Here is a 26157-nt window from a genome sequence, read left to right as displayed (position 1 = left end):
TCAGGAGGTCTGAGGGCAGGGGAAAGAAGGAGGTATAGAGTGTCACCGGGGTTGGGGTGAGGGGGCCCTAGAATGTTAGGTGGCCCTTGTGTGTCTCCCCACTCCCCGTACACAGCTTTCCTCCTTAGTCCCTCTCAGGAAGGGCTCTTCCCCGGCTGCCCCTCCACGCCGGTCTCCACAGACCCACAGGCTTTGGGTCTAGGCAGGACGGGCTGCCTCCCTGGGACTGCTACCTTCCACAAGCGCCCTTAGGTTCAAAGACTCTCTTGTGTACGATATCTATCTGTCGCCCAGAGCAACTGGCGGCAGGGAGGGTCAGGAGAAGAGGGAGCGGCGGGGCCTCACCTTCAGCCACATGAACAGGGAAAGGGCTTCGGCTGATGGGGGAGCCGGCGAAGGCCACGTGCACCGTGTGGGGCCCCTCCAGCACAGGCCTGTAGGTGCAGCGGAAGGTGCTGTCCCCCTTGTCCTCCAACGCCACCTCCACGGTGTCTCGCCGGCCCTGAGGGTCAACAATCACCACAGAAACGTCGCCGTTTCCTGCCCCTGTTGTGGAAAGCGCCATATCAGTTTCTGATTTTGAATCATCTCCTCCGCCCCTCCCCAACACCCCCCCCACTCTCCGGCCAGGCTTCCCCTCCCCGCCTCCCCCGTCCTCACAGCAATGCAGAATCCCTGCCAAACGCTGGCCTCCCACCTGCCGTGTAGATGTCGAAGTAGGTGGGCTTGTTGGCCACGTTGCCCACCGGCTCCAGGCCGGGTCCTCGAGCTGACACCTTGTTAGCATCCCCCAGGGCCATGCCCACGTTCACCTCAAAGGGGCTGCGCTCGATGTTCTGGCCGGCGAAGAGCACCGTCACCTGGGAGGTGGGAGAGCAGAAGCTCGAGGCGCCGTATAAGGAGCCGGGGGCAGCCCAGTGGCACGCAAGGACTCTCCTCAAGTTGTGAGGGGAGGACACAATAAGCACACCCACTCACAGCCTGAGAAGGACCTGGGGGCGGCTGGATGGTTCAGTGGATAGAGAGCCAGACCTAAGATGGGAGGTCCTGGGTTCAAATCTAGCCTCAGACATTTCTTAGTGATGTGACCCCGGGGTAGGGGGGGGTCACTGAACCCCTATCGCCTCGCCTGTGCTGCTCTTCTGTCTTGGGACCAATGCCCAGTATTGATTCTAGGACAGAAGGGAAGAGCTTGTTTGTTTTTTAAAGAGAAAAATAAAAAGAAGAAAAGGACGTGTGGAACATCTAGGCCGACCTGACCCTGAACCTGAGGAAGACCCTGTGTCCAGCCCTCAGGGATGCACCAGCCTCCGTGGGAAAAGCCCCTGGAGGGGGACCTCCACCAGTCTGGTACAGGCAGAGCCTCCCAGGGGCAGCTAGAGGCACCGGGGACGGAGCACCCAGCGGGAGCCAGGCAGACTGCTCCTCCTGGGTTCAAATGTGGCCCCAGACACTTCCTAGCTGAGTGCCCTCCCTCAGAAGAGGGGGCGGGTGGGAAGAGCAGGAGGAGGCAGATACCTTGTGCAGCCCGGCCACCTTGGGCACGTAGGAAACAGCGTAGGTCCGGTCCTTGTCGTTGTTGGGAACCACTTTGGCCTGTTGGGAGGACGGCAATTCTTGATCCCACAGGGCTAAGTCTCCCCGAGGACGCCAGGGCCTCTAGCTGCCCAGCGAGCACCTAGCCCTGCGCAGGCCCCCTTTCCCTTCCACACCTACCTCTTCGGTGTGGCCCTCGGGGTCCTCGATGTACACCAGGACCTCCCCCAGCCCCGCATCCACTGTCTGTACGGTAAAGTGGGCTGGCTGAAGCACGGTGTTCCCGTGAGGCTCGATGCCTGCCGATTGGAAGGGGTGGGTGAGAGGAGAAGACACAGAGGACAGACAAAGGGGAGTCTCTCCGCATCGGAGGCCGGCCTCCTCCGGACGGCCCCCGCTACCCTCGGGGACTAGAACGTACCAGGCCCGTAGGCTGTGGCCTTCTTGGGGTTCAGCTGCTTGGATCGAACAGGGGCTCCAGGCTTGAGCTTGGCTTTGGGGAATTGGGACAGGTACGTCATGACGGAGTGCTCATCCACATTGGGGTCCACAATCTCCTCAGGGGCAATCACCTGCCACGGAGAAGGTCAGAGGTTACCATCAAGATAGTAGCTCAGTGGATGGAGAGCCAGGCCTGGGTTCAAGTCTGGCCTCAGACACGTCCCAGCTGTGTGACCCTGGGCAAGTCACTTGACCCCCATGGCCTAGCCCTTATCGCTCTTCTGCCTTGGAGCCAATACCCAGTATTGATTCTTAGACAGAAGGTAAGGGTTAAAAAGAAAAGATAGCTCCCTTCCCCCCTCTAACCTACAGTACCCCAGATCCTGGCCCTCTGCTCCCCCGGGAGAGTTACAGCTCTCCCCCTTCCTCTGCAGCGCTTTCCTGCCAGCCAGTGTGGCCTCGAGGCCGGCTCTCCCCCAGTGCCCTCTTGGCGCTCCCCCCCACTCGTACCTGCGGCACACCTAGCCAGTCATCGGCCTGCTGCATGGCCTCTCGGGCATTCTCCACTGGCTGGCTGGGATCCCACGCCTCCCAGTTGGGACACAGGCCTGCAGGGGTTGGAAGGGGAAGGCAGGGTGAGGGAGAGCTGGCAGGGGCTTCCGAGGGCCTCGCGTCCGGCCGTGGAGACCCGCGGGATAGCCGACGACAGAGTCCGGACGAGCCGGGTGGGTCTCCCTTCCCCTCCCCCAAGACCCTTCCACCTAAGCAGACCCCTGCAGGGCCCCCGAGAATGTTCCCACCGAAGATGCCCAGTCAAGGTTGGAGCCAACCTTGGCCGCTGGGCTCCGGCAACAATGAGTTCTTTCTGCCTCAGGCTGACTCTGCCTGGCACCAAGGCTCCTCTGGGGCCAGCCTCCTGCCCGTTCAGGCCCTCTGGCAGACTCTGCGAAAGGAGGCCCCAGCGGGGTCCCCACCGTCCTGAGGAACACCCCCTTCACGCACACGTCCACTCAAGTGGAGCCCGGGGGAAGGCAAGAGTCAGCCGAAGCGCCTGGCCACCGGCTGGCCAAGACCATCTCCCCACTCCTTCCCTTCTTTCCAGGGAAGCTAAGGGCCGAGGGGCCTCCACGGAAGGTGCGGCTTGGGGGCACTCGGGCATCCCCCAGCTCTGTCCTGAGAGGGTGGGAGGGGAGGCCAAGGGGGAGAAGAAGGGTGGATGGAGAGTGGGCAGGGGAAGCAGAGTCCATGACAAGCCCCAGCCGCTGAGCTCACTGTTGGCAGTGGTCAGCTCAGGCGCTGGATCAACAGCTGGGAATGCTTCCTGAGGCTGCAGGATGGCCGTCCACTCAGTGTCCTGCCCACCACACACATGCCCCAGATCCCGGGGAACCCAGGCTGAGGAAGGATTCTACCGGAGCTTACAGGAGCCCCTGGGGACTGCAGCACCAACGCTGACCACTAGGGGAGAGCACAGGCACCGTGTACCCTCCGACGCTCTGGAAATTGGGGGAGATGAGCCGCCCGAGGCCTTAACTCGCCGGCGCCATTGGGTGTTTCCCTGGCTCCTTCTTGGGTTTGGTTTTCCTATCTCTAGGGCTCTGCTCGACAGCCTGTGATGGGATAGAGGGCCGTGGTGGGGGGCTTGGGGTAAAGGGCTTCCAGCCCTCGCTATGCTTTTACTGCCCGAACCCAAGCCCCCGGAAAACTTCTGCCTTGACCTGTACTTGGGTTTCAATCTTGGCTCTGATATTTACTATCTGGATATCTCTCAGCAAGAGGCAACATGGTAGAGTGGATGGAAGTCCAGGCTTGGAGTGGGGAGTCCTGGGTTCAAGGTTCGCCTCGAACATATACTAGCTGTGACAACTCTCTAAGACTCTTGACAAGCTGAAAATCTGCTTTTGTGAAGGGAGGTTCTACACCGAAAAGCCCCTGCGTTAATGAAAATCCAGGTTTTTACAAGTGACCTGGACAAGTCATTGAAGTTAGCTCCTTCTGTGCCTTCAGCTTCCTCACTTGTGCAATGAAAGAATTGGACTAGGTGGCCTCTAAAGTCCCTTCCTGGACGGCACCAATGATCCGAGGCTAGTCATCCCTCTAGCAAGGGCATTCTGGGATAGAGACCCACCACCTCCCTTCCTTCCATGTCTCATCACCCTGACTGTCAGAGAAAAGGCTTCCCTGGATTAAACTTGCAGCCTTCCTGTTTCCTCTAGCTTCTGCCTAATAGAAATGGCACAGGGAAAGAGCACTGATCTTGGATTAGACAGACAGGAGGTTTAACCAAGTCCCACCTCTGCCATGTGTGAGTCATGAGACCTGTGGGAAAATGGGGGAAAGGACAACTTCTCGACACCCATTTTTTCTTCTGAAAAGCGAGGATGGTCCTACCTACCCCAGAGAGTTGTAAGGAGGGTCACATGCTCTAGAGTCACGTGAGCTCTGATTATGGAGATCAGTTGATCAGATTCCATAAGGTGAGTGTTTCATGACAAAAGATCCTTCTATTCCCAACCCTTCGGCCCAGGACCTCTAGATCCTGCTGTCCTAGAATGACGGCTTCCTCCCAGCCCTCCCCACGGCCACGTACCAGGGGCACAGTTGTCCACCAGAGCCCCGAGGGCCTTGCCATCCTGCCAGTCTCTGTTGAAGTTGGTGATGGGCAGCTGAGGCACCTTATTCTGAATCCAGCCAAGTAACCGCTGCTTGGGGGTCTGTTTTCGAGCATCTTCATCATCTTCATCCTCCCACATGGGCATGGAGATGGAGTAGTGCAGGATCAGGGTCCAGATAAGGCCCAGGATCAGCTTCAAGTTCCCATCCACAATGGCCTTACTATCTGTGGGGAGAAGTGTCACGAGAGAGATCATTTCCTCTGGCATCTTCCCAGAAACCCTGCTTTCTCTCATAGTGCCCGTCTCATCAATGAACTCACACAAGTAGTATTAAATGCCTACTATGTGCCAGGCACTGTGCTGGGTGCTAGATGCTCTAAGGCAAAATAGGGAATGGTCCCTGTTCTCCAAGAGCATATGTTCCACTGGAGAAGATAACATGAATGTGGGTGTGTATACAACTAGGTGGCACAGTGGATAGACTGCCAGGGACCCGGAGTCAAGAAGACTCAACCTTTTAAATTCAGATCCAGTCTCCTGACATTTACTGGCTGTGTGACCCTGGGCAAGTCACTGAACCCTTGCCACCAGCGTATGTATACACACAGAAATGACACAAGGCTGCGTAGGGAAGGCACTAGCAGTTGGCGACATGAAATTTAAGTAAGCTTTGTAGACGGTGATGCTCAAGCTGACTGAGAGATGGTGGAAGGGAAGAGAAAGGGGCATTTCAGACACTGGAGGTAGCCCGTGCAAAAGGCACAGAGACGGGGAATGGTGTGTCTGAGGACCAGAGGACACCAGTTTGGTTGGGCCCTTGGCTCTGTCCTTGTCTTTAAATGCCCTTGTTCCCCCAGCCTTTAACACGGGGCCCAGGGACGGGACCAGCTGTTCTAGAGATGCTTCAAGGATCGGGACAAATACTTGAGCCAGGGCCCAACTCTGTGGGCAACCGTGTCTTTGAGGCAGAGAGTCTGAAACAGCTAACTGGACTGGCCTGGTCCCTGCCTCGGTCATCAAAATATGAGAGAAGAGGGGGCAGCTGGGTAGTTCAGTGGATGGAGAGCCAGGTCTAGAGATGGGAGGTCCTAGGTTCAAATCTGGCCTCAGACACTTCCCAGCTGTGTGACCTTGGGCAAGTCACTTAACCCCCACTGCCTGGCCCTTACCACTCTTCTGCCTTGTAGCCAATACACAGTATTGATTCTAAGAGGGAAGGTAAGGGTTAAAAAAAGAAATGGGAGAAGACAAGGGTTGAAACTGATTCTGGCCGTGATTAAAACATATCCTGAAGGAGTAAGAGAAGGGGAGAGTGAGACCTAAGAAAGACCTGAATTCTCTTGTATCCGAGGCTTGGGGTAGGGGCAAGCTGGTGGAGTTTCTTGGGTGCTGGCTAGAAGTAGATCAACTTGAGATTGGGGTCATCTTAGCCTTTAAAGTCCAGTTCACCCAGAGGCTCCCTGCCCTCCGTCCCTCCTAGTTCTCGGCACCACAGAAGCTCTAATTTCTTTTCCTGTATTGGAGAAGCCCAGGCTGGCTCTAACGACCAAATAATCCCCTTCCCCCAGCTCCCATCCAAGGATAGCCAAGCACCAGAGGCAGCCTTGACACACCCCTTGTTTCCTTGTTCACGAAGGTAGACATTGGCCAGAAATCCGTCTGCTCTGGACCGACGGCTTCATTTGTTGTGTTTGTTTGGGTTTTTTTTTGGGGGGGGGGGTGTTTGGGGGGGAAGGGGCAGCCAAGGCTTTCCAGTAATTACTGGGGCAGAGGGGGCCATGGTTACAAAATAACACGGAGGTTTTCTTCTGATAACCCCCCAACTTTCTGCCTCTGATGTTAAAGAACGGGACAGACCCTCCCCTTCCTTCCCTGGCCTTAAAAAAAGCCATAGGGGGCCTGGGGAGCCCCCTCCCCCCCAAAGTTCTTGGCTGAGTCTCCGGTCTGGTCTCCTCACCTTCCCCCACCCCTCTGCAGACTCCTTTCACTGATTCATCCTTCCTTCCCCATCGTGAGTTCCCCTCCCCTCCCCCCTCCCCTGGCCCCTGGACTCTAGAGCACAATAGTTTGGCAGCTCTTGTATTCCATGACACACTCACTCCCCCAGCCTGTTCTCACTCTCTCCTCTGTCTCACACAACAGAAACAAACACACGTACGAGCGTGGCAGAAACTTGCACTTCTGACACCCTAATGGGGTGAGGGGAGCCCAGGCCGCCCTTCCCCGCCTGCTCTTGGCTACATAAAGACCGAAGGAGAAGGGGGGAGCCCCCAGGGGAAAGGAGGAGAAGGGCCCGTTGGGGCTAGGGGCTGAGATGGGTCCTCGTAGTCGGGAAGGAAAGCTTGTCTCCCCCAGCAACCGGCACCAGTCCAGACACTGAAGTTAGCCATGGGCTAGGGAGAGGGCTGGGGGCAGGGAGGGAGGGAGGGAGGGAGTGGACCGTTAACTAGGAAGCAAGATTCTTCCAGATGGGTCCCAAACTCCCTTTCTACCTGGCTCCTCACCCTCAGATCTCTCCCAGACACATCCATTGGCGCCCCAGAAAGTCAGAACGCTTTCCTCCACAAGCCTCCAGCCCCCTTCCCTCCCTCTCTCGGGATTCTGGGAGAACTCAGACCCACCCACCCCCAGCACCCAGAGACCGGGGAAGAGGATGAGCTGAGGGAGGGAGTGGGACAGCTGCCACTCCCTCATGGCCCCCCCTCTGTTCCCCTTCCCACCCCCACCCCCAGCTGTTGGCTCTGAGAGAAGGAATAGCAACTGGGGAACAGCTGAGAGACAAGGTTGGCTCACTGGACTCTTTGTTCACAGGTCCTGGGGGAGGGAGGAGGTAAAGGCAGCAAGGGGGCAAACAGCACCTTTAGCCTGGCCTGGAATCCCCCCTTCTCCCCCGCCCTTCTTCTTTGTCCCTCTCCCGGGCTCCAGGCGCTGGTTCCTAAGCTCCCTTCCCCAGAAAAGATCAGATCAGTTAAGAGAAAGGGGTAGAAAGGGCCATTTCTTGGTCCTCCACCTCCTCACGGACATGGGATGAGGGAGAAAGGAGAGGATTCTAGTTTCAGCTCCCCAGGCAGAGACCTCTTGGGGCAGCAGACCCAGCAGGAAAGAGCTGAGTCAGGCCCCTCTCCCGGTGCTCAGGTCTCCTCCTCACCCTCAAATGGGCAGAAAAAAGTTACACCAGTTGGCAGGAGGGTGCCAGAGGGCAGAAAGTCAACTCTTCACATCTGTTCACAGCTGGGCAGCCCCCCTGATTGTGAATGGTGCTCTCTCGTCCCTCCCTGCCTCCCTCCCTCCCTCCTAACCCCTGGAGCTGCATTGCTGACAGCTTATCTCATAGATGTGTGAGAGCCACTTGGCCCAGACGGTGAACAGCTCTCCTTCTTCCCCACAGGAAGCAAGAGTTCTCCTTCTCGAGGCTTTTCTCCTCCCTGCTGCCCCAATCACCTCCTCCTTCCCCCCTCTCACACCAGCTCAGCCCTTCCATGGGGGACAGGCTCAGGCTGGGAGGGAGAGGGAGGCCCCTGATGGGGATGGGGGTGGCCTCTGAGCCTGAGAGCTTCTCCAATCACTTCCATGTCCCAACAGACCCAGGATGAGTCTGAGGACCCTTCCCACTCATAAACTCGGCTCAGCTTGCTCTCTGTCTACTCCCCAGGCGTCATCCCATTCTCTCCCCCATTAATCCCACCCCTCAGATGGAAGCAGGTCAGGCAATTTTGAAGGGGTCCCTTAACCCCTCTTGTTCCAGCCCCGGCTGGTCACTGCATTCCTCAAGGACCCCTAAGCTCTCCACACCCGGAATCCCCCTGCCTCAATGGCATCCCCTCTTCCTCCTCCACCCCCACCCCCACCCCCACCCCCGCCCCAATCCAGCCTGTCCTTCTGGAAAGCTCAGAGACATCTGCTGTGTCACAACCAGGCCATGCTATTTCCAGTCTGGGGCAGGCGGCCGGGGGGTGGGGGTGTGGGGGGGAGTTGAGGGGGGGCCTGCCTGTCCGTCATGGGGGAAGGAGCAAGTCAAGTTGAGGGAGGGAACTGGACAGGGCAAGGGGCCCCATGCTGACCTCAGCTGCTAATTCAGGCAGGCCCAGTGTGAGTAGTGGCTCAAGAGGGAGGCTATGGGGCCCAGTGGACAACAGCCTTAACTGGGAATGCCTCTCCTTAACTCCCACTATGAAGGATTCGCCCCCACCTCCACCTCCTGTGGGTGCAGTATGCTAGCCTCTCCTATTCCTGGGGGGGAGGACCCTACCCTCCGTCTACCTCCTCCACTCTCTGGGCCTTCTAGAACTGGGGAGAACCCCCCTAAGGGAGGGCTCCGTGTTCTTAGCCACTGGAGCCATGTGCCCTTTTTAAATAGCTGGGCATAGGGTAGAAGAGCCCTCCATAACCCTTCTCTCACTCACATCACATCCACAGCTCCCTAGCTCTCTCCGCCTCTGCCCTTTCCCCCCTCCCCCACACAGCCCTGTCCTGATAGAAACCAGGAGAAGGGAACGCTGCTTTCTCGGAGCTCCTCTAAGTTGCAGGCAGATGTTCCTGGCTCTCCCCAGCACCCCCACACTTCCAGCTGTGATTCTGTGACCTAGCCCTCCTCCCATTCGACTTCAGACTGGGTCCCACTCAAGAGTTAGGCTCCCTCTTCTCTGAGTATCAGGGGGCCTCCTCCCTGGCACCCTGCCCTTCTCTGGAGGAGCAGGGAAGAGGAATGGCTGGATAGGAAGACCCTTCTGAGGGAGGCAGAGCTGGGGGAAGGACAGGCAGGGGTTAATGTTTCCTAGGCTCACTCAGTGCCTTTTTAGGTTTCAAAGGCTAGGCCCTCCCTCCTCCCCCCTCCCTGGGAAGGCCCCCAGGGGCTGGGCCCAGCTGCCAGGCACATGCCTAGAGTGGGGGACAAGAGGAGGGAGAAGATGTCATCGCTAACTTCAGTACCACACCGCTACCCCAGCCCCCAACACCTTCGCCTCATTCTAAAGGAACTCATGGGAGGAACCCGGTCATCCCCGGGCAGATCACACCTCACCATGGCAGGCTAACGGGGTGGGGTGGGGGTGGCTCATGCCCTGCCCCCTGGTCTCCCCTAAACCCCACACTTAATTGAACTGTTCTAGTGACTACAAGAAATTGAAGTCAGGTGCCTCTGAGATGTCCGTTTCTAGAAAGGAAAACGGAGGGGCAAGAGGCCCCAGAATTGTTGGACTCGTCGGCAAGGGTCTGCTCTGGCAGCCAGAGGGCTCTGAACACAGGAGGTGGTGCAGGTGCCAAGTTGGGGTGTGTCAGCGATGGGCGGGAGAGAGGGAGAGTAAGGGGTGAGGCCCCTGTCGCCCTAGTATCCCTTCCCCGACTACCTAAGAGGTGTGTGTCTGTAACTGAAGGGGAAGGAAGGAACTGTGCCTCTGGGCCGGTGGGGTACAAGGGTGGCAGTGCGTAAGATATTGGTGCCTCAAATTTCCCCCCTCCCCACTCCCCCACTCCACCCCAGGTCCCCGACTATCCCGCCCTACCTCAAAGCCCCAGTCTCTTTCCGCGGGCCAATGGAAAGCCCCTAGGTCTCCTTTCTGCCTTTCCGCACCTGGACACCAGCCCGGGCACGGGCTGCCCAGGTCCCCTCTCTGCCCTCCGCCCCACCCCCACCCACCCCATGCCTCCCCGGGCACTGACCGATGGACACTAGCTTGATGTGTTCGCGCTCCAAGAACTCGAGCGCCACGGACACGTTTTCGAGCTTCATCTGGCGAAAGTTGGGCCGCGGGTGGAACTTGCGGTACATGCGCTTCTGGCTCAGCACCTCGAGCAGCGCGATGAGGCGCAGGCCGTCGCTCAGGTCCTTCTGGAGGTCCCCCAGGCGCTTGCCCACGCACTTGAGGTGCTCGTTGCACCAGCGAGTGAACGTGTTCTGCTGAATCTTCTTCCACGGTGCGTCCTCGGCCAGGTCCTTCTCTGTGGACGGCATCTCCTCCATCTCCTCGCCGAGGCCCTCGGGGTAGCTGCTGTTGTTCATCATGATCGCTTCAGGGGAAGGGGCTAAGAGCCGGGGGACACGGCGGAGCTGGGCTGGGACTGTGGCTGGGGCAGCGGCCGGGGCCGGAGCCGATTCGGTGGAGCACGGATGGCTGGAGCCCGGGGCTGGGCTAGGGGGCAGTGGCCGCTCCTGACTCTGGCTCACGGGGCTGGGAGCTCCTGACTCCTCTTCACTTCTCCAACTTCTGCCGCTTTTTCGATGAAGTCCGGCCGGGGGGGCGGGCGGTAGGCTGGTCTCTGGTCCTCAGCCTCGGCTCGGGCTCGCCTCGTCTCCTCTCGCACGCCTGCCTGCTTGTCTGCCTCTCGCAGAGCCTAGCTAGGTCTCTCTTCCTCTGGGGGGGGAGCGAAGCGGTGCTGGGGAAATGTAGGGCCGGACCAGGGGCGGGGGGTTTAAGAAGCCCCTGGGCCGCGGGGGGGCCCCCCCTCCCCGGGCTCACGTCAGAGCGCCGGCCTCCCAGGAATGCCGGCCGGCCCGGCTGTCCTGCGGGGGGTGGGGGCAGGGGCGGGGAGGGGGACCAGTAGGCCCCGCCTACTCCCTGAGTAGCCCGGAGGATCAGAAGGGAAGGGGAAGGGACTTTCACACCAATCAGACACCGCCCCCACCCCACTGACCCCCACTGCCACAGAAACAAGGGTGTGTCATTAGGACACCGCTCCCCAAATCTGCTTGTCTGCCAGGGTCTAAGATGAGGGGAAATGGAGAGTATTAGAGGGCTTTCTCTTCCCCCCTTCTGGACCCTTCCCTTCCCCATCCCGCCCGCCCCCTCTTCTTCTCCCCCACCCCCCACGAATATCTGAGCTGAGTCACAGGTAAGGAATAAAGTTTTAGATGGAGGGGGAGGAGAGAGGAGATTAAAACTTAAAGAGACAGATTGGGGAAACTGAGGTTGTGGAGGAGTTGGAACTGGGAACAGCTAATATCGCTGGAGGGTTCTGGACAAGTTGGTGGCTGAGTTGTAAATTCAATGACAGAAGGAGTAGACCTGGGTAGGGGGAAGGAAATGGAGGCAATGAATAGGATTATCTGGTCATGAAGAGAAAGCTTTCCTGAGAACTGCCTTCTGCTATTACTCTGGGATTGAAGTCCGAGGTGTCCTTGTGGGCCAGAATGGGGTTTCCTTGGGTAAATGGAGATAGATTAGTTGCCCTGCACCCCTCTTCCCCATGTAGTGTCATCATCCCACTTAGGATCACCCTCTCAGAAATGGATGAGGGGAAAGTTCTGATGCTGGGCCATGAGTCACCTCTCTCTATTCCCCATCCCCCCAAATCCCGGAGCTTGACTCAGACAATGTCCCCAGGGACAAGAGTCAGGACAGACCTCCCTCTCAGTGTCAGGGAACCCCCCCCCATTCATTGTGCCCATCCTTGGCCAGAAAGGAGGACTGTCTGGCCAGCCAGCCAGGGAGATCCCTGTTGGCATCAGTCAAGGGGGAATGTGAGCTGGGGTTGTGGGAAGGCTGGTAGAGATAGGATGGAAGTAGTGGGGGAAGCCCTAGAGAGAGGAGAGCAATCAGACTGACCCTCCCCAGTGGAGCTGAGTGGGATGAGTGGTAGGAACTAATACTACGGAAATTCCTGGCTCTTCCAGGAATGGAAGGTGGGCCAAGTGGCTGACAAATTTAGGGAAACTGAGGAACAGAGCAGGTCAGCCTTGGGTCCTAGAAAGAAACACACTCCTCAATTGAGATTCAGATATGTCCTTGCTACCCCAACTTTCTTAAGAACTCTACATTCTGAGAGTTTCTGAATGGTTAGAATTAGGGGTCTGAGAGACAGTTGGGAAGGCCTGAGATCAGGCAGCCCCTTGACTCAGCCAGTGTTGCCATCTTCCAGAATGGTAGAGCTGAGGAAGCCTTTGGAATGCTTTTGGGGCCCTTGTAGTGAGTGACTCACTAAGTTTTGTGGGGAGGGGGGCTGTGGGGAACTAAGCTGACTCTTTCCTCAGGGACAGAATGAGGGCAGTGCTCATTAGGGACACTGATGAAGGAGTGCTGCTATGTTGGGGGGTGTTATCAAAGCCATGTGGGTCCCCCCACTCCCCTTGAGACTCTTCTGAGAATTTAGGTAGGGAAAGGCACAAAAGCATCAGGGATAGAGCAGGTAGTGATGGCCCTGGCTAGTGACTGGGGTGGGGTGGAGGGGAGGGGGGCAGCTCTGGGGGCCCTGATAGTGACAGGCTGGACTATAAATAGCCCTCTGCTCCAGGGCTCATGTTCCGTCTGCTGGCTATGACGTGATGCTAAGGAATTCCACTGTCCTGATGGCCGCTCACCTCCCTCCCCCACTCCCACCCACCCAGTCTCCCTCTCCCCCAAGCTAGTACCATCCTAGAGCTAAGGCCACTTTGTGGCCATCACTACTGCCCATTCCTTGAGCTTGAGAAACCCAGATGCCCATAAAGAGCGCTGGATCCTGGGCACACATGGATCCGTCTCCCTTGGATAAAAGGGGTTAGGAGGGAAGGAAGCTGGAGTGAGTGTTCTTAAAATCTTTTTTTAAAAAGACTCTGGAAAACATGATCTTTGACTCCATCACCCCCATGAGGGCCCATCCCATAAAAATAAAAGTCAAGGGTGAGGAACCGGGAAAGAAGAAACCCTGGCTCTGGATTCCCAAGACTTAGCCACAAGGATATCTTGGTACTGTGGAAAGAACACTGCCTCCCTTCAGAGGGCCTGAGTTCAAATTCTCAGATCCTGCCTCTGCCACTTGCTGCCTATGTGACCTAGGGAAAGCACTTAAGCAACCTAAGTGTCATCTATAAAATGAGAGGGTTGGCCCCACTTCCAGCTATAAATCTAGGCCCTGTGAGCTCTGAATCTGAGGTAGGATTGCTTGAAGCTTACATAGGCCGAAGGATTTCCCGTCCCTGGGACCCGACCCGAGATACATCCCTACGTGGACCACCTCGTGGCTCAGTCTGTGGTGATGGTTCCTGGCCCCACTTGGGGAAAATACCCATCAGCTGTGGCTGAACTAAAGGAGATTCCCTTAGAAACAGAGAACAGTGCTGGGGAAGGGGATGGGGCCCACAAAGAGATGGCCTTCCCTCTACACTTTAGCCCAGAACAGGTTAGTACCCAGAGGAGGGAGCAGGGCCAGGAGATATTTCCCGGCACCCCTCCATTGTCCAACCCCTCCCCCATTGCAACCTGAGCCCGATGCTCTCCAGGATAAATTGGGTCCTGACTCAGGGCCCCACTAGTCAGCCTGATCCATCAGGGACGGTGACTCAGCCCTCAATATAGTCCATGAGCCGTGGTTCCTGGACGGGCAACAACGTGGGGCTGGAACAGACCGTGCACAATGCTTATCTTTGACTTGCCAAATGGCCCCCCCACACACACTCCTCCCCTGGCAAAAGAGTTCGAGCCTATCCTGTTCCCCTGGGCTGTGTGGGGGCTCCCCAGGAGGTTTGCAGGGGGTTTCATCAGCTGAGTATTTGGGGCTACAGGCTGCTTAGTTTAACCCCCTGACTCACCGCCTGCTGACCTGTCCCTGCAGACCGGAGCTGACCAATCTAGCTCCTGACCCCACGTCTTCTACAGGGTGGCCTGCCAGTTACCTCCACGAATCATACTTCTTTTCTCATTGAGCTTGATTGGGGTCCCACGTGCCAAAGACCCTATTTTTAAGAGCTGAGGGCTCCGTCTACCTGTCCCCCAGAAGACTTTCCGGCAAGTTGGGCATGTGGCTGGCACGGGAGAGGGTTCTTAGGGCAGGTTGGGGGTTCTGGCCCTATTCCTCTGGCACACATAACCTCTGCCTCCTTGCTCTTCTGCGCCCCTCCCTCCCCAGTCAATCGAAGATCCAACCTCCATTCGCCTAAATCCCGAGCCAGGGGGGTTTCCTTGGACATGGAGGGTCTGAAGTTCTCTCAATTCCCCCCTCATTCTGCTCCCCACACCTCCCTAGCCGCTATGCCCTTTCTCTTCATCCCCAACATGCCAATTATAGACATAAAGAGAACTTGGAAAGGGTCAGGAACGTTGGGTTGGCCAAGCTAAGGATTCAGATGGCTCTATAATCCCCGAGGAGGAGGGGGAATTCCAAGAGAGAGCAAGTAGTTGTACACTGTCTAGGGAAGAAGCCCCCAAAGAGAAGGCCTTGGAAGAACCATGCGAAATGAAGCACCATCTTCCTTTGAACTCAAGAAAAGGGTAGTTTGTTGAAGGGCCCCATGAAAGCCCATCAGTGCCCAGACACCTGGGCTGGATCCTTTAACCTTAGATTCAGGAATTTAGATCCATTTTGTGGCAGGTTCAGGTACTGCTGAATCCCCCACTACATGGGGCTTCCTGGGATTTTTATTCTGTATAATGTTCTCTAGCCAACTAGTGGCTAGAATGAGGCAGGTTAACAGGAAGGTGCCCCTCTGCCCAGAAGTGGAAGAGAAGATGGCAACGTGAGGGAAGTGAACCACATTAAAAAGGAAAGCAAGTAGAGATAGTCACCAGGACACAGTCTGGCCCAATCTTTTCAGTTAGATCCCTATAGAAAGGGGAGGTTTCCCAATGGACCATGATCTGAGCTCTGCCCTCAGGACTGTGATGAGGTGGCCCTCATTGAGTCTTGGAACTATTCTTTGCACCATGACATTCTAGAAAAATCTCCCATCTCCATACATTCTTGCTGTCTACTTTTTCTCCTTCCACAGAGGGGGAAACATTGACAGAAGAGGTGCTAGGGGCTGTATCTCTTGCAGTCCCCAGCAGAATGCTTTGCATACAGTAGGTGATCAATAAATACCCATGGTATAATTGTCCCCAACCAGCTAGACAAAATGCAGAGGGGAGAGGAGAAATGGGGCCTAAGGAAACAATAACTCCTGGGTTCCTAGAGTTCTCTGAGATAGAGACCAAGGAGGAACCCCCTTGGCTATCATGGGGGTGGGGTGAGCGAATAAAGAGTCACAGACCTTCGTGTAATTAAGCTGATATTTAGTTACAAGGGGCTCAGGGTCTTGTGGGAGGCAGAAGTCTGGTGACAGTAACTCTCCGTGGGCCTTTCTGAGCTGAGTAGACTAAGATTGCAAAGATGGGACTGCCAGGAGATGGGGCTGATGGGTGGGAATGTAGTTCTGGCCCAGTCCGTCCTGCTGGGGGGTGATGGAAGCTATCGGCCCGCCATACCAGATGGCTTAGACCTCTTTCATTCTGTGAGGCAGAACTCCGACTCAGGCTGCCGAACGTTGGGTAACACATAGAGAGCCACTGCCGCAATGGCCAGGAACACCAGGGGCTTCCACATCCCAAACAGGTTCTGTAGGGACCAAAACAACCATGAGCGACCAGGAGCCTTTCCTGGGAGGCCAGACCAGCACGTTCTTGAGAGCTTGCTACCCTGGTGCAGACAAACTGAGTTTCCTAGCCTCTGTGAGAGCTAGAGAGGGCCCTCGAGGTAACCCCCTGGATGAGCTACTCTTGCCTCCTGGCTCCCCACTGAACAGGGAAGGTCACTGAGCCTGAAGCCAACAGATTCCAGGCCCAGCTCTGCCTCTGACACACTTCCCTTGTGTCCCAACCTCTTCTTTGGTTTTCCCTCTGTCAAATGGGGAAGATAAAGTAAAGTAACAAGGAAGGTTTGGAAAAGCAAGTCCAGATGTGAAAGATTCTCTCCATTGTCATGGTGGTAGGGTTGAAGAGAATAGAGCTGGAGAGAGGGATACTTTAAGAAACTGTATTCTGGGGGGCAGCTGGGTAGCTCAGTGGATTGAGAACCAGGACCAGAGATGGGAGATTCTGGATCCAAATCTGGCCTCAGACACTTCCTAGCTGTGTGACCCTGGGCAAGTCACTTGACACCCACCCCATTGCCTAGTCTTTACCATTCTTCTGCCTTGGTACCAGTGTACAGTATTGATTCTAAGGGGGAAGGTAAGGGTTTTTCATTCACAACTTTTTTAAAAGAAGCTGTATCTTTCATTTGTAGCCCTGGGCACAAGAGACCCCAAAGCAGATAGAGGAGAAGGAATGCTTTGACTACAGAGGACTGGGATGAATTCCATTTGACACTCTGATAGCTGTATAACCACAGACATGTCATGGCCTTTCTGAGTCTTGGTTACCCCATCTGTAAAATTGAAATAACAACCCTCTAGGCTATTTACTTCATTGGCTCTTTGTGAGAATCAAATGAGATAATACTCATAAATCATTCTGCAAACCTTACAAAGTATTAAAAGATGAACTTTTTTTAAAACTCGGGCTAGGATTTCCCTAGGACAGGGTGCTTCTGGAGAGAAACGTCCTTTCCCTGTAGAGCCTGGCACGAACTGTGCCACTTACCACCCTTGAGCTGCCAGGCACAGAGAGGGTAAGTGATTCTTCCAGGATCCCACAGACTGCATGTATAAGAGGCAGGCGGCACTTGAACTCAGTTCTCCCTGACTCTGTGGCCAGCTCTGCCCTTTCATTTTAACTCTAACTCTCTGTCTTAGCAACAACTCTAAGACAGAAAAGCAAGGGCTAGGTAATAGGGGTTAAGTGACTTGCTCAGGGTCACATAGCTAAAAAGTATCTGAGGTCACACTTGAACCCAGGACCTCCTGTTTCCAAGCCTGATACTCTATCTATTGTGCCACCTTGCTGTTCCCCTTCTGATCACTAGAAATATCAACATTGTTTGAGGATCCTCCATGGCTGAAAGTAGTGAAATACCAGAAAGTACTCAGAATACCAGAAATTAAAGCTGTAGATGCCATTGGAGGCGCCTGACTGAAAAGGGACAGCTGTGCCTCGTAGAGCAAGGCCAAGGGATCCCTGGGCAGCCTGAGCACCCTAGACTGCAGCGGGTAGAGCAGACCCCGGGTACCAAAGTGTGGATGAGTTGCAATCAACGAGGCATCGGCATGATCGTTCCTGTAGTGACCTCTCCAAGGGGAGCAGAAGGTGACTGATGGGGGGAACAGGACCCAGAGAGCACCTTTTCCCAATCCTAGCTTACATTAGGAAGTGCTTTACAATGCACAAAGCACTCGCCTACATGCCCTCTGTGACCCCTAACACCACCCTCTGAAGCAGATAAAGCAGATATTATCCCTCCCTCATAGATCATGAGTGATGGGCAGCCAGGTGGCACAATGGATGGAGTGCTGGGCCTGGAGTCAGGAAGACTCATCCTTCTGAGTTCAAACCTGGCCTCTGAGGCCAGACCCTTCTTAGCTGTGTGACCCTGAACAAGCCACTTAACCTTGTTGGCCTCCGTTTCCTCATCTAAAAAATAAGCCAGAGAAGGAAATGGCACACCACTCCAGTATCCTTGCCAGGAAAACATCAAATGGGGTCAGGAAGAGTCAGATACAACGAAAATGACTGAACAATAGCATGTATAGATGAAGACGAGTGGTTAGTTGATTTACCCAAGGCTGCGCAGTTACTGAATGGCCTACCGAGGATTAGAATCCAGGTTTTCAGTCAACTTGTCCCAACCCTCCCTCCTCGTCCCCTCCCCTCTCTTGCCTTGGGATGCTTCCATTCAGCCTCACCAGCCCGCCAGCCACAAATTCCTTATCAAATTCCAAGTCAGTGGGTCTGAGCGGCTGCTAAATAGTTAGTGGGAATGGAGAGAGCCTGCAAACCTCAGGTGCCTCCTATTTAGGGCTTTAAGGACCCCCATCAAGATGGAGAAGACCCAAGAGAAAGAGGAAGCTTCAGGGTAGGCTCAGCAAACTCTTGAGGTCTGATGCTACTAATGGAGCAAAGCAATGCCTTTGGCTGTCACCGGCCACCTAAAACGAAGGCCCCGGAAGAACCAAAGGGGTGGGGTGGGGCAGGAGGAAAGGAAGAAAGGCAGAATAAGATGGAAAAGGAAATGTTCACATATGGTGAAGTATGTTGCCAGTTGCTCTAGGTTCTGCTTGGTCCCTCTCTTAAGACCTTTAGAGAGATGAAAAAATAAATAGGATGAGAGGCTTGTTTCACCACTTCATAAGGGTGAAAGATGGGTTTAAGGTCTTCGGAGCATCTACGAAGCCACTAGCCTCTCCTGTCCGCTGTGGAGCCTGCTCAGAGTCTCTGTCGCAGGGGCCACATCCAAGGCGGAGAAGCCCAGTGTGTGTCTATCTACCCTGGATCCTTGAGGAAATTTGTTGCCTCCCCAGGCAGGGGTAGTAGTGGGGAGGTCTGCTAAAGGGCTAGCCACAGCCAGAGTCCAGGCCACTCTTCTACCCTGGAAGTCCTGCACGACTGGATGGGCAGCCCCAGGTTCAAGGGTGGCAGGAAAAGATGGTTAATGAAAGCAGCCCCAGTACTGAGCTTCTGAAAATCCCTGTCCCCGAGGATCGCCAGCTTTCTAAGGAAGCACACATCCATCCTGCTTGGGGTTCAGAGAAGGAGGTTCCAAGATGGACAGAATCTTTACTGGCAGCTCAAGGAGCAGCCAGGACGAGAGCCCGGGTGTTAATGCTCAGTCCTTGGCATCTCGCAGAAGGAGGGGATGGCAGCGGAGCGGCCAGCAGAAGCTGAGAGGGAGGGAGAAGGAGGGCGCCGTCAGGACCACCTGCCCCTCCCCTCTGGCCCCAGATGCTGAGGAAGCAGTAGAGTACCTGTGTTAGGATGAGGTCTCAGCCCACCAGCACCAGAGCAGAGCCAAGATGACCACCAGGCCTATGCGAGGCAGGGAGAAGAGGGGTGGGTCAGGGTCAGGGGGTGGCTGCAACATGTCAGGGGAGAATGGAAGCACAGGGGACATATGAAGGGGGAGGAGAGGAAGGCAAAAGACACGCAAACAAATGAAGCCAACAGGTCGTGAAGATGGCAGAACAGAGGGGAGAGAGGGAGGAAAGAAATTGAGAGGTTAAAGAGCAGGTGAGCAGCGCTTCTGCTACGGGTGGGGGCTGTGGCTCTCCCCACCTGTGACTGGAAGCGGGTGCGAAGCTACAGGAGCTCAGTGGGGCCTCAGCCCCCACTAGTAACTGAGGCATTTCCTGGCTCAGGACATGTTCCTCCTTCATCCTTGCAGGACCTTCCTTCGAGGTCAGCGAGTTGGGCCTAAGGGTCTCTCCCTGCCTTTCCCACTGCCACTGCCCTGTCCTCTTGGCTTGGAGAGACTTGGTGCTAGGGTCTCTGTGTTCTGGCCGGCTCTGATTCCTCCCTTCCCTATGTCTGGCTGCAGGGCTGCGGCTGAGGTGGACCCCTTGAGAGGAAGGAGGGCACTACATGCCTGAACTGCTCAGACTCCGAGGCAAAGTTCCATCTGCTCCACAGGAGAAGGGCAGTGAATTATCCCTCTCAGGGGCACCAGCATTTTTCAGAAAGATTTATTGAAGAAAGTGTCCCCTTTCCCCAATTTTCCCCACCCCACCCACCCACTTTAAAAATTGGTCTTGCTATGGGAGAAAGGGAATAGAGAGGGAGAGGGAGAGGGAGAAAGACAAGGAAAGGGGAAGACAGATTCCTGAAGTCCCTGGATTGAGGCAAAAATAATTCCTGTCTAGAAAGCCTGTGGTCACCCCAGAGGGACCGCAGAGCTAAGTGGGCCAGGTCTGGGTCCTCTTCAGAGGTCAGATGAGCTCTGGGATAGCCCTGACAAGACTTGGTTTAATCTAATATTTAATATTTGGGATGCTTCTGCCATCTGGGGAGAGAAGACAGGAAGCTCTGCAGCCTGGGTACTTACTGGGTGACATGAGAATACAACATCCACCAGGGAAAATCATCCCTCAAAGCACCCACTGCTCAGGGGAGACTGTGGGCCTGGAGCCTGTAACCCTGATGAATGAATATGCCTTAAGGAAGGAGTCCTCTAGGCCGGGCCTGTAGGTAGTGAGCCTACCTCCCAGGAGTCTTCTCAAACACAGAAAGATAGGCCTCCACTGAGCCAGTGTTTGGTTTCTCAGGGTCAGTGGTAGCTCAGAGTGAGCTCACAGGAAAGTTCAGCATGGATCTGCCCTGTGCTGGGGCAAGCCTCTTCTCTTCTTTGTGGGTGCCTTCCCGCCCTCCTCTCATGCTGCCAGAGCCCCATAGTGCCCTCCTGGTGCCCCCTGACTGAGCTGCAGGTACCTTTTTGCTGTCAGAGATCTTGATGGGGGTGCCATCCTTGCAATCTGGCTTGGAGAGCTCTTCATCCTGCCCGACGTCCTGCACATCGATCTGCTCTATTGATTCAGAATCAAAAGAGCCCACCTGGTCCCATAGGTCATCTGGTCCTTCTCCCAGATCATCCTGGACTGGTAAGCGCCTCTCCAAGGAATAGCAATCAATTATTGTCACCTCATCTTCCTCCACCTCTGTCTCCGACTCCTCCTCTATCTCCAACTCTACCCCTGGTCCTGATCCCCTCTTTGATCTTGCTGCCCCCTTTGATCCTGCTTCCCCCTTTCGTCCTGATGCCACCTTTTGTCCTGCTGCCACCTCTGGTCCTGCTGCCGCCTCTGGATCCCCCTTGGCCTCAGGCTCTTCCTCCTCCAGCATCTCCGGGAACATCAGCTCTTCAGCCTGCAGAATGTCCTCGCACGACTCCTCAGCATCCTCCCTTTCCAGTTCAGTTGGACTGGCCCTGTAGTACAGAACCACCTCCAGCTCCGGACTCTGTGGAGAGGGAGGCGACACTGTGTTCCCCAAGGAGCCTCCTACATGTACTCCCCGTATCCTCCCAAGAAAACCATGCCTTCTAAGACACAGACAAAGTGCTGTATGGTAGCCTTCTTGGATGATACTCATTGAAAAGGGTCCAAAGCTTCTAAACAGCTCATTGGGACAAAGATGGTTTGACCCCCCTTTTTCTCTCCTAACCTCGGAAGCTTCCCTTTCATCACTTCCCTCCCCAACCCCCACCTCTCCCAACCCAACTCTGATTGTGGCCAACTCATCAGTCGGTTCAGTTATTTGAAAGATATGACCCCTCTGCTGCCCTGCCTCTTCCCTTCTCTAGATGTACTCCCTCTAGGGTCCAGAACGTGGGGCTGGGCTTGTCGTGGTGCGGGACCCGGAGACCCCCACTGGAATCTGCCGCCCATCTGCCCATGGTTGTCCCAGGAACAGGGGCTCTTCCCCTGACCTCTGTGAATTTGTTTTTAAAAGTGATATTTTGATAGTTAGATTTTAATACAATTGATTAAACTTCTAATTCTATGCATTTTATTTTATGAATTTAAAACCAGGATTCTGAGAAGAGGTCCATGACAGCTTAGAGAAGAGGCCTGACCATGGTGGATGCTTTGGGGCCCTCCGGGGAGGACCCTGAGCACTTTGGAATCTACCTGGGAGCAGCCCTCTGGGGAGGTGGGTCGTGCTACTCACCTGGTTGCAGATGCTCTTGCCGATGCCTGCCCTGCCCAGCACTTTGCTGCTGACGTTAACATCGCTTCTGCACCATTCACGGCTGTCCTTGGGCCCGCAGGGCTTCTCAGCCTTGAGCTGACAAAGCTCCTCCTGGCAGCACTGCAGCTGGCACTCCAGTTGCTCCTGCACCGCTAGAAGCCGGCACTGTTCGTCGATGCTGCTCTGGTACTGTAGCTGCAGCTCCCGGAGCTTGGTCTGGAGCTCTTTGAACTGCAGGTTGGGGCACAGGGGTCAGTGAGACAAAAAGGGCCGGCCCGCACCGGGACACCCTGCCGGAGAGTCCTCGTGGACTACCCCCACGTGTGGGTCTCACGGAGGGGCCCCAAGAGAGCAAACGTTAGAAAGAACAGAAAAGAAGCCTCTGGATTGGCTTAAAATGGCTGTTGACTCAAGACATTCAGTGATTAGACCTGGTGAGTCCTTTTTTAAATGCTGCTTCTTATGACACAATAATAACTAGGGTCAGTCAGGCATTGGATAGAGCTCCAGCTTGGAGTCAGGAAGACTCATTTTCCCAAGTTCAAATCTAGCCCCAGACATTCGCTGGGTGACCCTGGACGAGTCACATAACCCTGTTGGCCTCTGTTTCCTCATCTATGAAATGAGCGGGAGGAAATGGGAAAACACTCCAGTGTCTATGCCAAGAAAACTCCAAATGGGGTCACAAAGAATCAGACACAACTGAACAACGGCAATGACAAAATAGCTCTAGAACTTTAAGGTTTGCGAAGCCCATTATGTTGCATCTCATTTCCCTCACCATAACCTAGTGAAGTAGGTACTTGTTATCATCCCCATTTTACAAGGGTGGAAACCAAGGCCAACAGAGGGTAAGTGATTTGTGCAGGACCATGCAGCAGGACGTGAGTGAATGAAGGTCTTCTTCCTGACTGCGGAGTCAACACTAACCATTGGACAATCTGGAAGCTTCATCATGTATTTTAAAAAATTTTTTCCATTTATGTGTAGAAACAATTTCTGACAGTTGTTTTCTAATACTTCATTTCATTCAATAACATTTCCACACAGTATTTTTTATTGTAAATCTCTGGAAGAGCCCTGAAGTGTCCACTTCTGGTTCCTGAGACCCGAGGGCCTGGGCAGTCAATTCAGTGGAGAGTCGCTAACCTGGGGGCTGAGCTTCCAGGGTCAGCTTAGCCATCAGTAACCCCCCATGGGGCACACACACTGGCAGGGCAATTTTCATCTCACTTCTCTGGGGAAAGTGGATAAACTTGGGAAGGATTTCCCAAAGTCTGCCTTCATATGGACAGGAGGAAGGCAGAGGGACTTTCTGAGTTCTCTTGAGATATTATCAGAGAAAAAGGAAGGGGTAGCTAGGGGGCTCCGTGGATAGAGAGCCAGGCCCAGAGACAGAAGGTCTTGGGTTCGAATCTAGATTTGGATACTTCCTAGCTGTGTGACCTTGGACAAGTCACTTCACCCCCATTGTCTAGCTCTGATTACTCTTCTGCCTTAGAACCAATACACAGTATTGATTCAAAGGTGGAAGGTATGGGTTTTTTCTTCTTTTTTCTTTTTAACCTTCACCTTCTATCTTAGAATCAATATTGTGTATTGGTTCCAAGGCAGAAGAGTAGTAAAGGCTAGACAATGGGGGTTGGGTGATTTGCCCCGGGTCACCCAGCTAGGACATATCTGAGACCAAATTTGAACCCAGGACCTCTTGTCTCCAGGCCTGGCTCTCTATCCACTGAGTGACCTAGCTACCCCCTGTTTTGTGTGTGTGTGTGTGTGTGTGTGTGTGTGTTGTTGTTGTTGTTTTTAAGAGAGAAAAGGAATGATCCCTTGTTCTATCCTGCATTCCTCCATCTTCCACTTTGGTCTCCCCTAAGAACCTTTCCTGATTTGCACTCATTTGTTTGCAAACCTCCAATTCTTCTCTTGAGGGCACCTGGACTAGATTGGGATTGCTCTAAAAGGAGAGCAATGCTGAATAGCTGGCTGTTGGTGCCATCTTGGTTTCCACATCTCCCAGGAATTCCCATTCCAAGTCGTGTCCCCATTTCCCTCCCAGAAGAGGTCCTGCTCAGTCCCCGCAGCCAGTTACCTCAGGGTTGCTCTGGACTCCAACGACCTGGCCTTCTTCCCCCTTCTTGACATCCTGGTTTTCCTTGATCTCCTCCTGGCAGAGCTCAAGGTCCTCCTGAAGATGTCCCAGCTTCTTTAGTAACTGCATCATGTCCAGCTGCAGTTGGCCTTGGTCATCTTGGCACACCACGTACACGGACTTGACCTCCTGCAGCCTATTCATCACGGAGGCCACGGTCTCCAGGACCTGGTGGAGGAGAGGGACGCCGTGAGATCCCGGGCTGGGGCGGACGCCAGTCTTGCCCGGGGCTGGGAGCCCTACCTCAAAGCTCTCGCTGCAGACGCTGATGTCGTCGTCGTCGTAGCTGCCGCAGTTGCTGCTGCTGCTGCTGCTGCTGTTGTAGCTCCTTCTGTAGCTCTTGGTGCTCTCCATGCTCATCTTGGGGGTCAGCGAGTGGAGCACCCGCATCTCCTTCTGGCAGAGCTGGAGGTCGTTCTGCAGCTTCTTGTGCTCCTCCAGCAGCTTCCCTTGCTCTTCCTGCAGCTGCTCCTGCTCGAGGTTGGTGGCCTGGTACAGCACATGCAGCTCCTGGATCTTGTTGTACAGGTCGCCGCAGGACTGCGGGGGAGGCAGAAGGCCGTTACCTCAGGAAATGGGGGCCCTCCGGGCCGCGGCCGTCCCAAAGGAAGATTCCCCGGCTGCCCGGCTCCCCTCCTTGGACCTCAGGCCAGGCCCTCACGCCTCAAGACTCGCTTCGGCCATGAGCAAGAAGCCTGCCCAAAGCCAAGGTCTCAGAGGCCGCTGGCTCGGGGTCTGGCCGTTCCTGCTAGTAGTATCGAAAGGGCCGCCCAGGGTCTGGCCCTAAAACCCTTCTTGCTCCCCTAATTTTTGTCCTGGGCTGTTCCTCAGGACTTGGCTTCTGGGTTCCGTCACTCAGCTTGGCTAAGTCTGGGTTCTGCCCCGTTAACCAGAGTGAGTGGCTCCTAGCTTACGTTTCTGATGTCTTCTGCTCTATCTCCTGGACCCTACAGTGACCTGCCTGCTTAGACTACTGCTTCTACTTGACTGGGCAGCCTTGAAGCCTGTCAGACCCAGACTCTCTCTTTCTTTAGAAATGATCAGGGGGCAGCTGGGTGGTTCAGTGGATGGAGAGCCAGGCCTAGAGACGGGAGGTCCTGGGTTCAAATCTGACCTCGGACACTTCCCAGCTGTGTGACCCTGGACAAGTCACTTAACCCCCATTGCCTAGCCCTTACCACTCTTCTGCCTTGGAGCCAATACCCAGTATTGACTCTAAGACAGAAGGGAAGGGCTTAAAATAAACAAATAAATAAGAAGAGAGGGGGAGGGATGGCAGCATTACCCTCTCACCCCCATCTTTCAGCCCATGTGGTGGCTACACTGGCTCTCCTAAGGGGGGGTGCCTTTCAGAGGCCCCAGGCTAGGCAGAATGCCCTTGGGTTGGCCTCTCCATCCGAGGCACAGGAGCAGGTTGGGGGCAGCCCAGTCTTTCCGCCTCCAGCATGACCTGAGCTGTGGGTGGCCAGGCCCTAGCTTCCTACCCTTCTGCCTCTCTTTAGGAATGGCCTCCGTGACCCGAGGGAGCTCTGACCGCCCGGTCCAGAAGCAGCCCTGGCTGCAGTTACCTTGTCTTTCTTTACTCCATTCGACAGTTTAACACAGGAAGGCGCCAGAGTTATCTGGCAACCCTTTAAATGTCGAAACTCTTCTTGCACCTGGGCTTGCTCCTTTAACAGATGATCCTGACTCTCGACCAGTTTTTTCTGTTCTTCCTGCCGGTTCTGATAGGAGATCTGTAGTTCCTCCAGCTGGTTCAACTTTGCCAAGAGCTCCTGACTCTGTGGGGTGAGGTGAAAGGACGGTTCCTAAGGGGGGTCTCTGCCCACTCGGCCTTTGCCTGATCTTTCCTGGCTGCCACCACTGCCTCCAGCCCACAGGAAGCCTCTGTGCCTGGGGACCTGCTTCAGTATGGAGGCTAGCTGGGTCTCCCTACAGCGAGGGGCACCAAGCAGGGTCCATTTAAGAAAGGAAGGCTGCGGATGCCATCTGGCCCACAAAACAGCTCCGTCCCTGCTCTTACGAACCACGTGGGGGGCGACTAAGGCAGAGAAAGCCGGCTGCTTCCCTTCCAGGCCTTCCGGGCTCAGCCAGACCCAGGGAGCTGGTTTCTAAAGGCGAGCCACCTCTG

General features: G+C 55.1%; 2 protein-coding genes across 7 annotated transcripts in view; both read right to left on the bottom strand.

The window, feature by feature from the left end:
• FLNC (filamin C) overlaps positions 1 to 11103 on the bottom strand; it is a 38896-nt gene extending 27793 nt beyond the window's left edge. For both annotated transcript variants that reach the window (XM_056799678.1, XM_056799679.1), the window contains exons 1-8: positions 10251 to 11103; positions 4568 to 4816; positions 2488 to 2585; positions 1958 to 2108; positions 1717 to 1835; positions 1519 to 1596; positions 698 to 860; positions 346 to 546 (exon numbers count right to left, since the gene is read on the bottom strand). In XM_056799678.1, coding sequence (XP_056655656.1) covers positions 346 to 546; positions 698 to 860; positions 1519 to 1596; positions 1717 to 1835; positions 1958 to 2108; positions 2488 to 2585; positions 4568 to 4816; positions 10251 to 10593 — 1402 coding nt within the window. In that variant the 5' untranslated portion in view covers positions 10594 to 11103. The remainder of the gene's footprint in view (positions 1 to 345; positions 547 to 697; positions 861 to 1518; positions 1597 to 1716; positions 1836 to 1957; positions 2109 to 2487; positions 2586 to 4567; positions 4817 to 10250) is intronic.
• Positions 11104 to 15536: 4433 nt separating this feature from the next.
• The window catches only part of CCDC136 (coiled-coil domain containing 136), a 29612-nt gene continuing 18991 nt past the window's right edge, over positions 15537 to 26157 (bottom strand). For 2 of the 5 annotated variants that reach the window (XM_056799681.1, XM_056799684.1), the window contains 5 exons: positions 25595 to 25807; positions 24270 to 24566; positions 23967 to 24194; positions 21854 to 22105; positions 19859 to 21142 (listed from right to left, as the gene is read on the bottom strand). In XM_056799681.1, coding sequence (XP_056655659.1) covers positions 20465 to 21142; positions 21854 to 22105; positions 23967 to 24194; positions 24270 to 24566; positions 25595 to 25807 — 1668 coding nt within the window. In that variant the 3' untranslated portion in view covers positions 19859 to 20464. Of the gene's footprint in view, positions 15876 to 19158; positions 19266 to 19858; positions 21143 to 21853; positions 22106 to 23966; positions 24195 to 24269; positions 24567 to 25594; positions 25808 to 26157 lie in introns of those variants that run through there. The other 3 variants (XM_056799683.1, XM_056799682.1, XM_056799685.1) reach the window with 3 other exon arrangements.

Source organism: Monodelphis domestica, chromosome 5 (genome assembly GCF_027887165.1).
Source record: "Monodelphis domestica isolate mMonDom1 chromosome 5, mMonDom1.pri, whole genome shotgun sequence".
Taxonomy (NCBI): Eukaryota; Metazoa; Chordata; class Mammalia; order Didelphimorphia; family Didelphidae; genus Monodelphis; species Monodelphis domestica.
The sequence above is the reverse complement of the archived record's forward strand: the minus strand, read 5'-3'. Positions and strand labels throughout refer to the sequence as shown.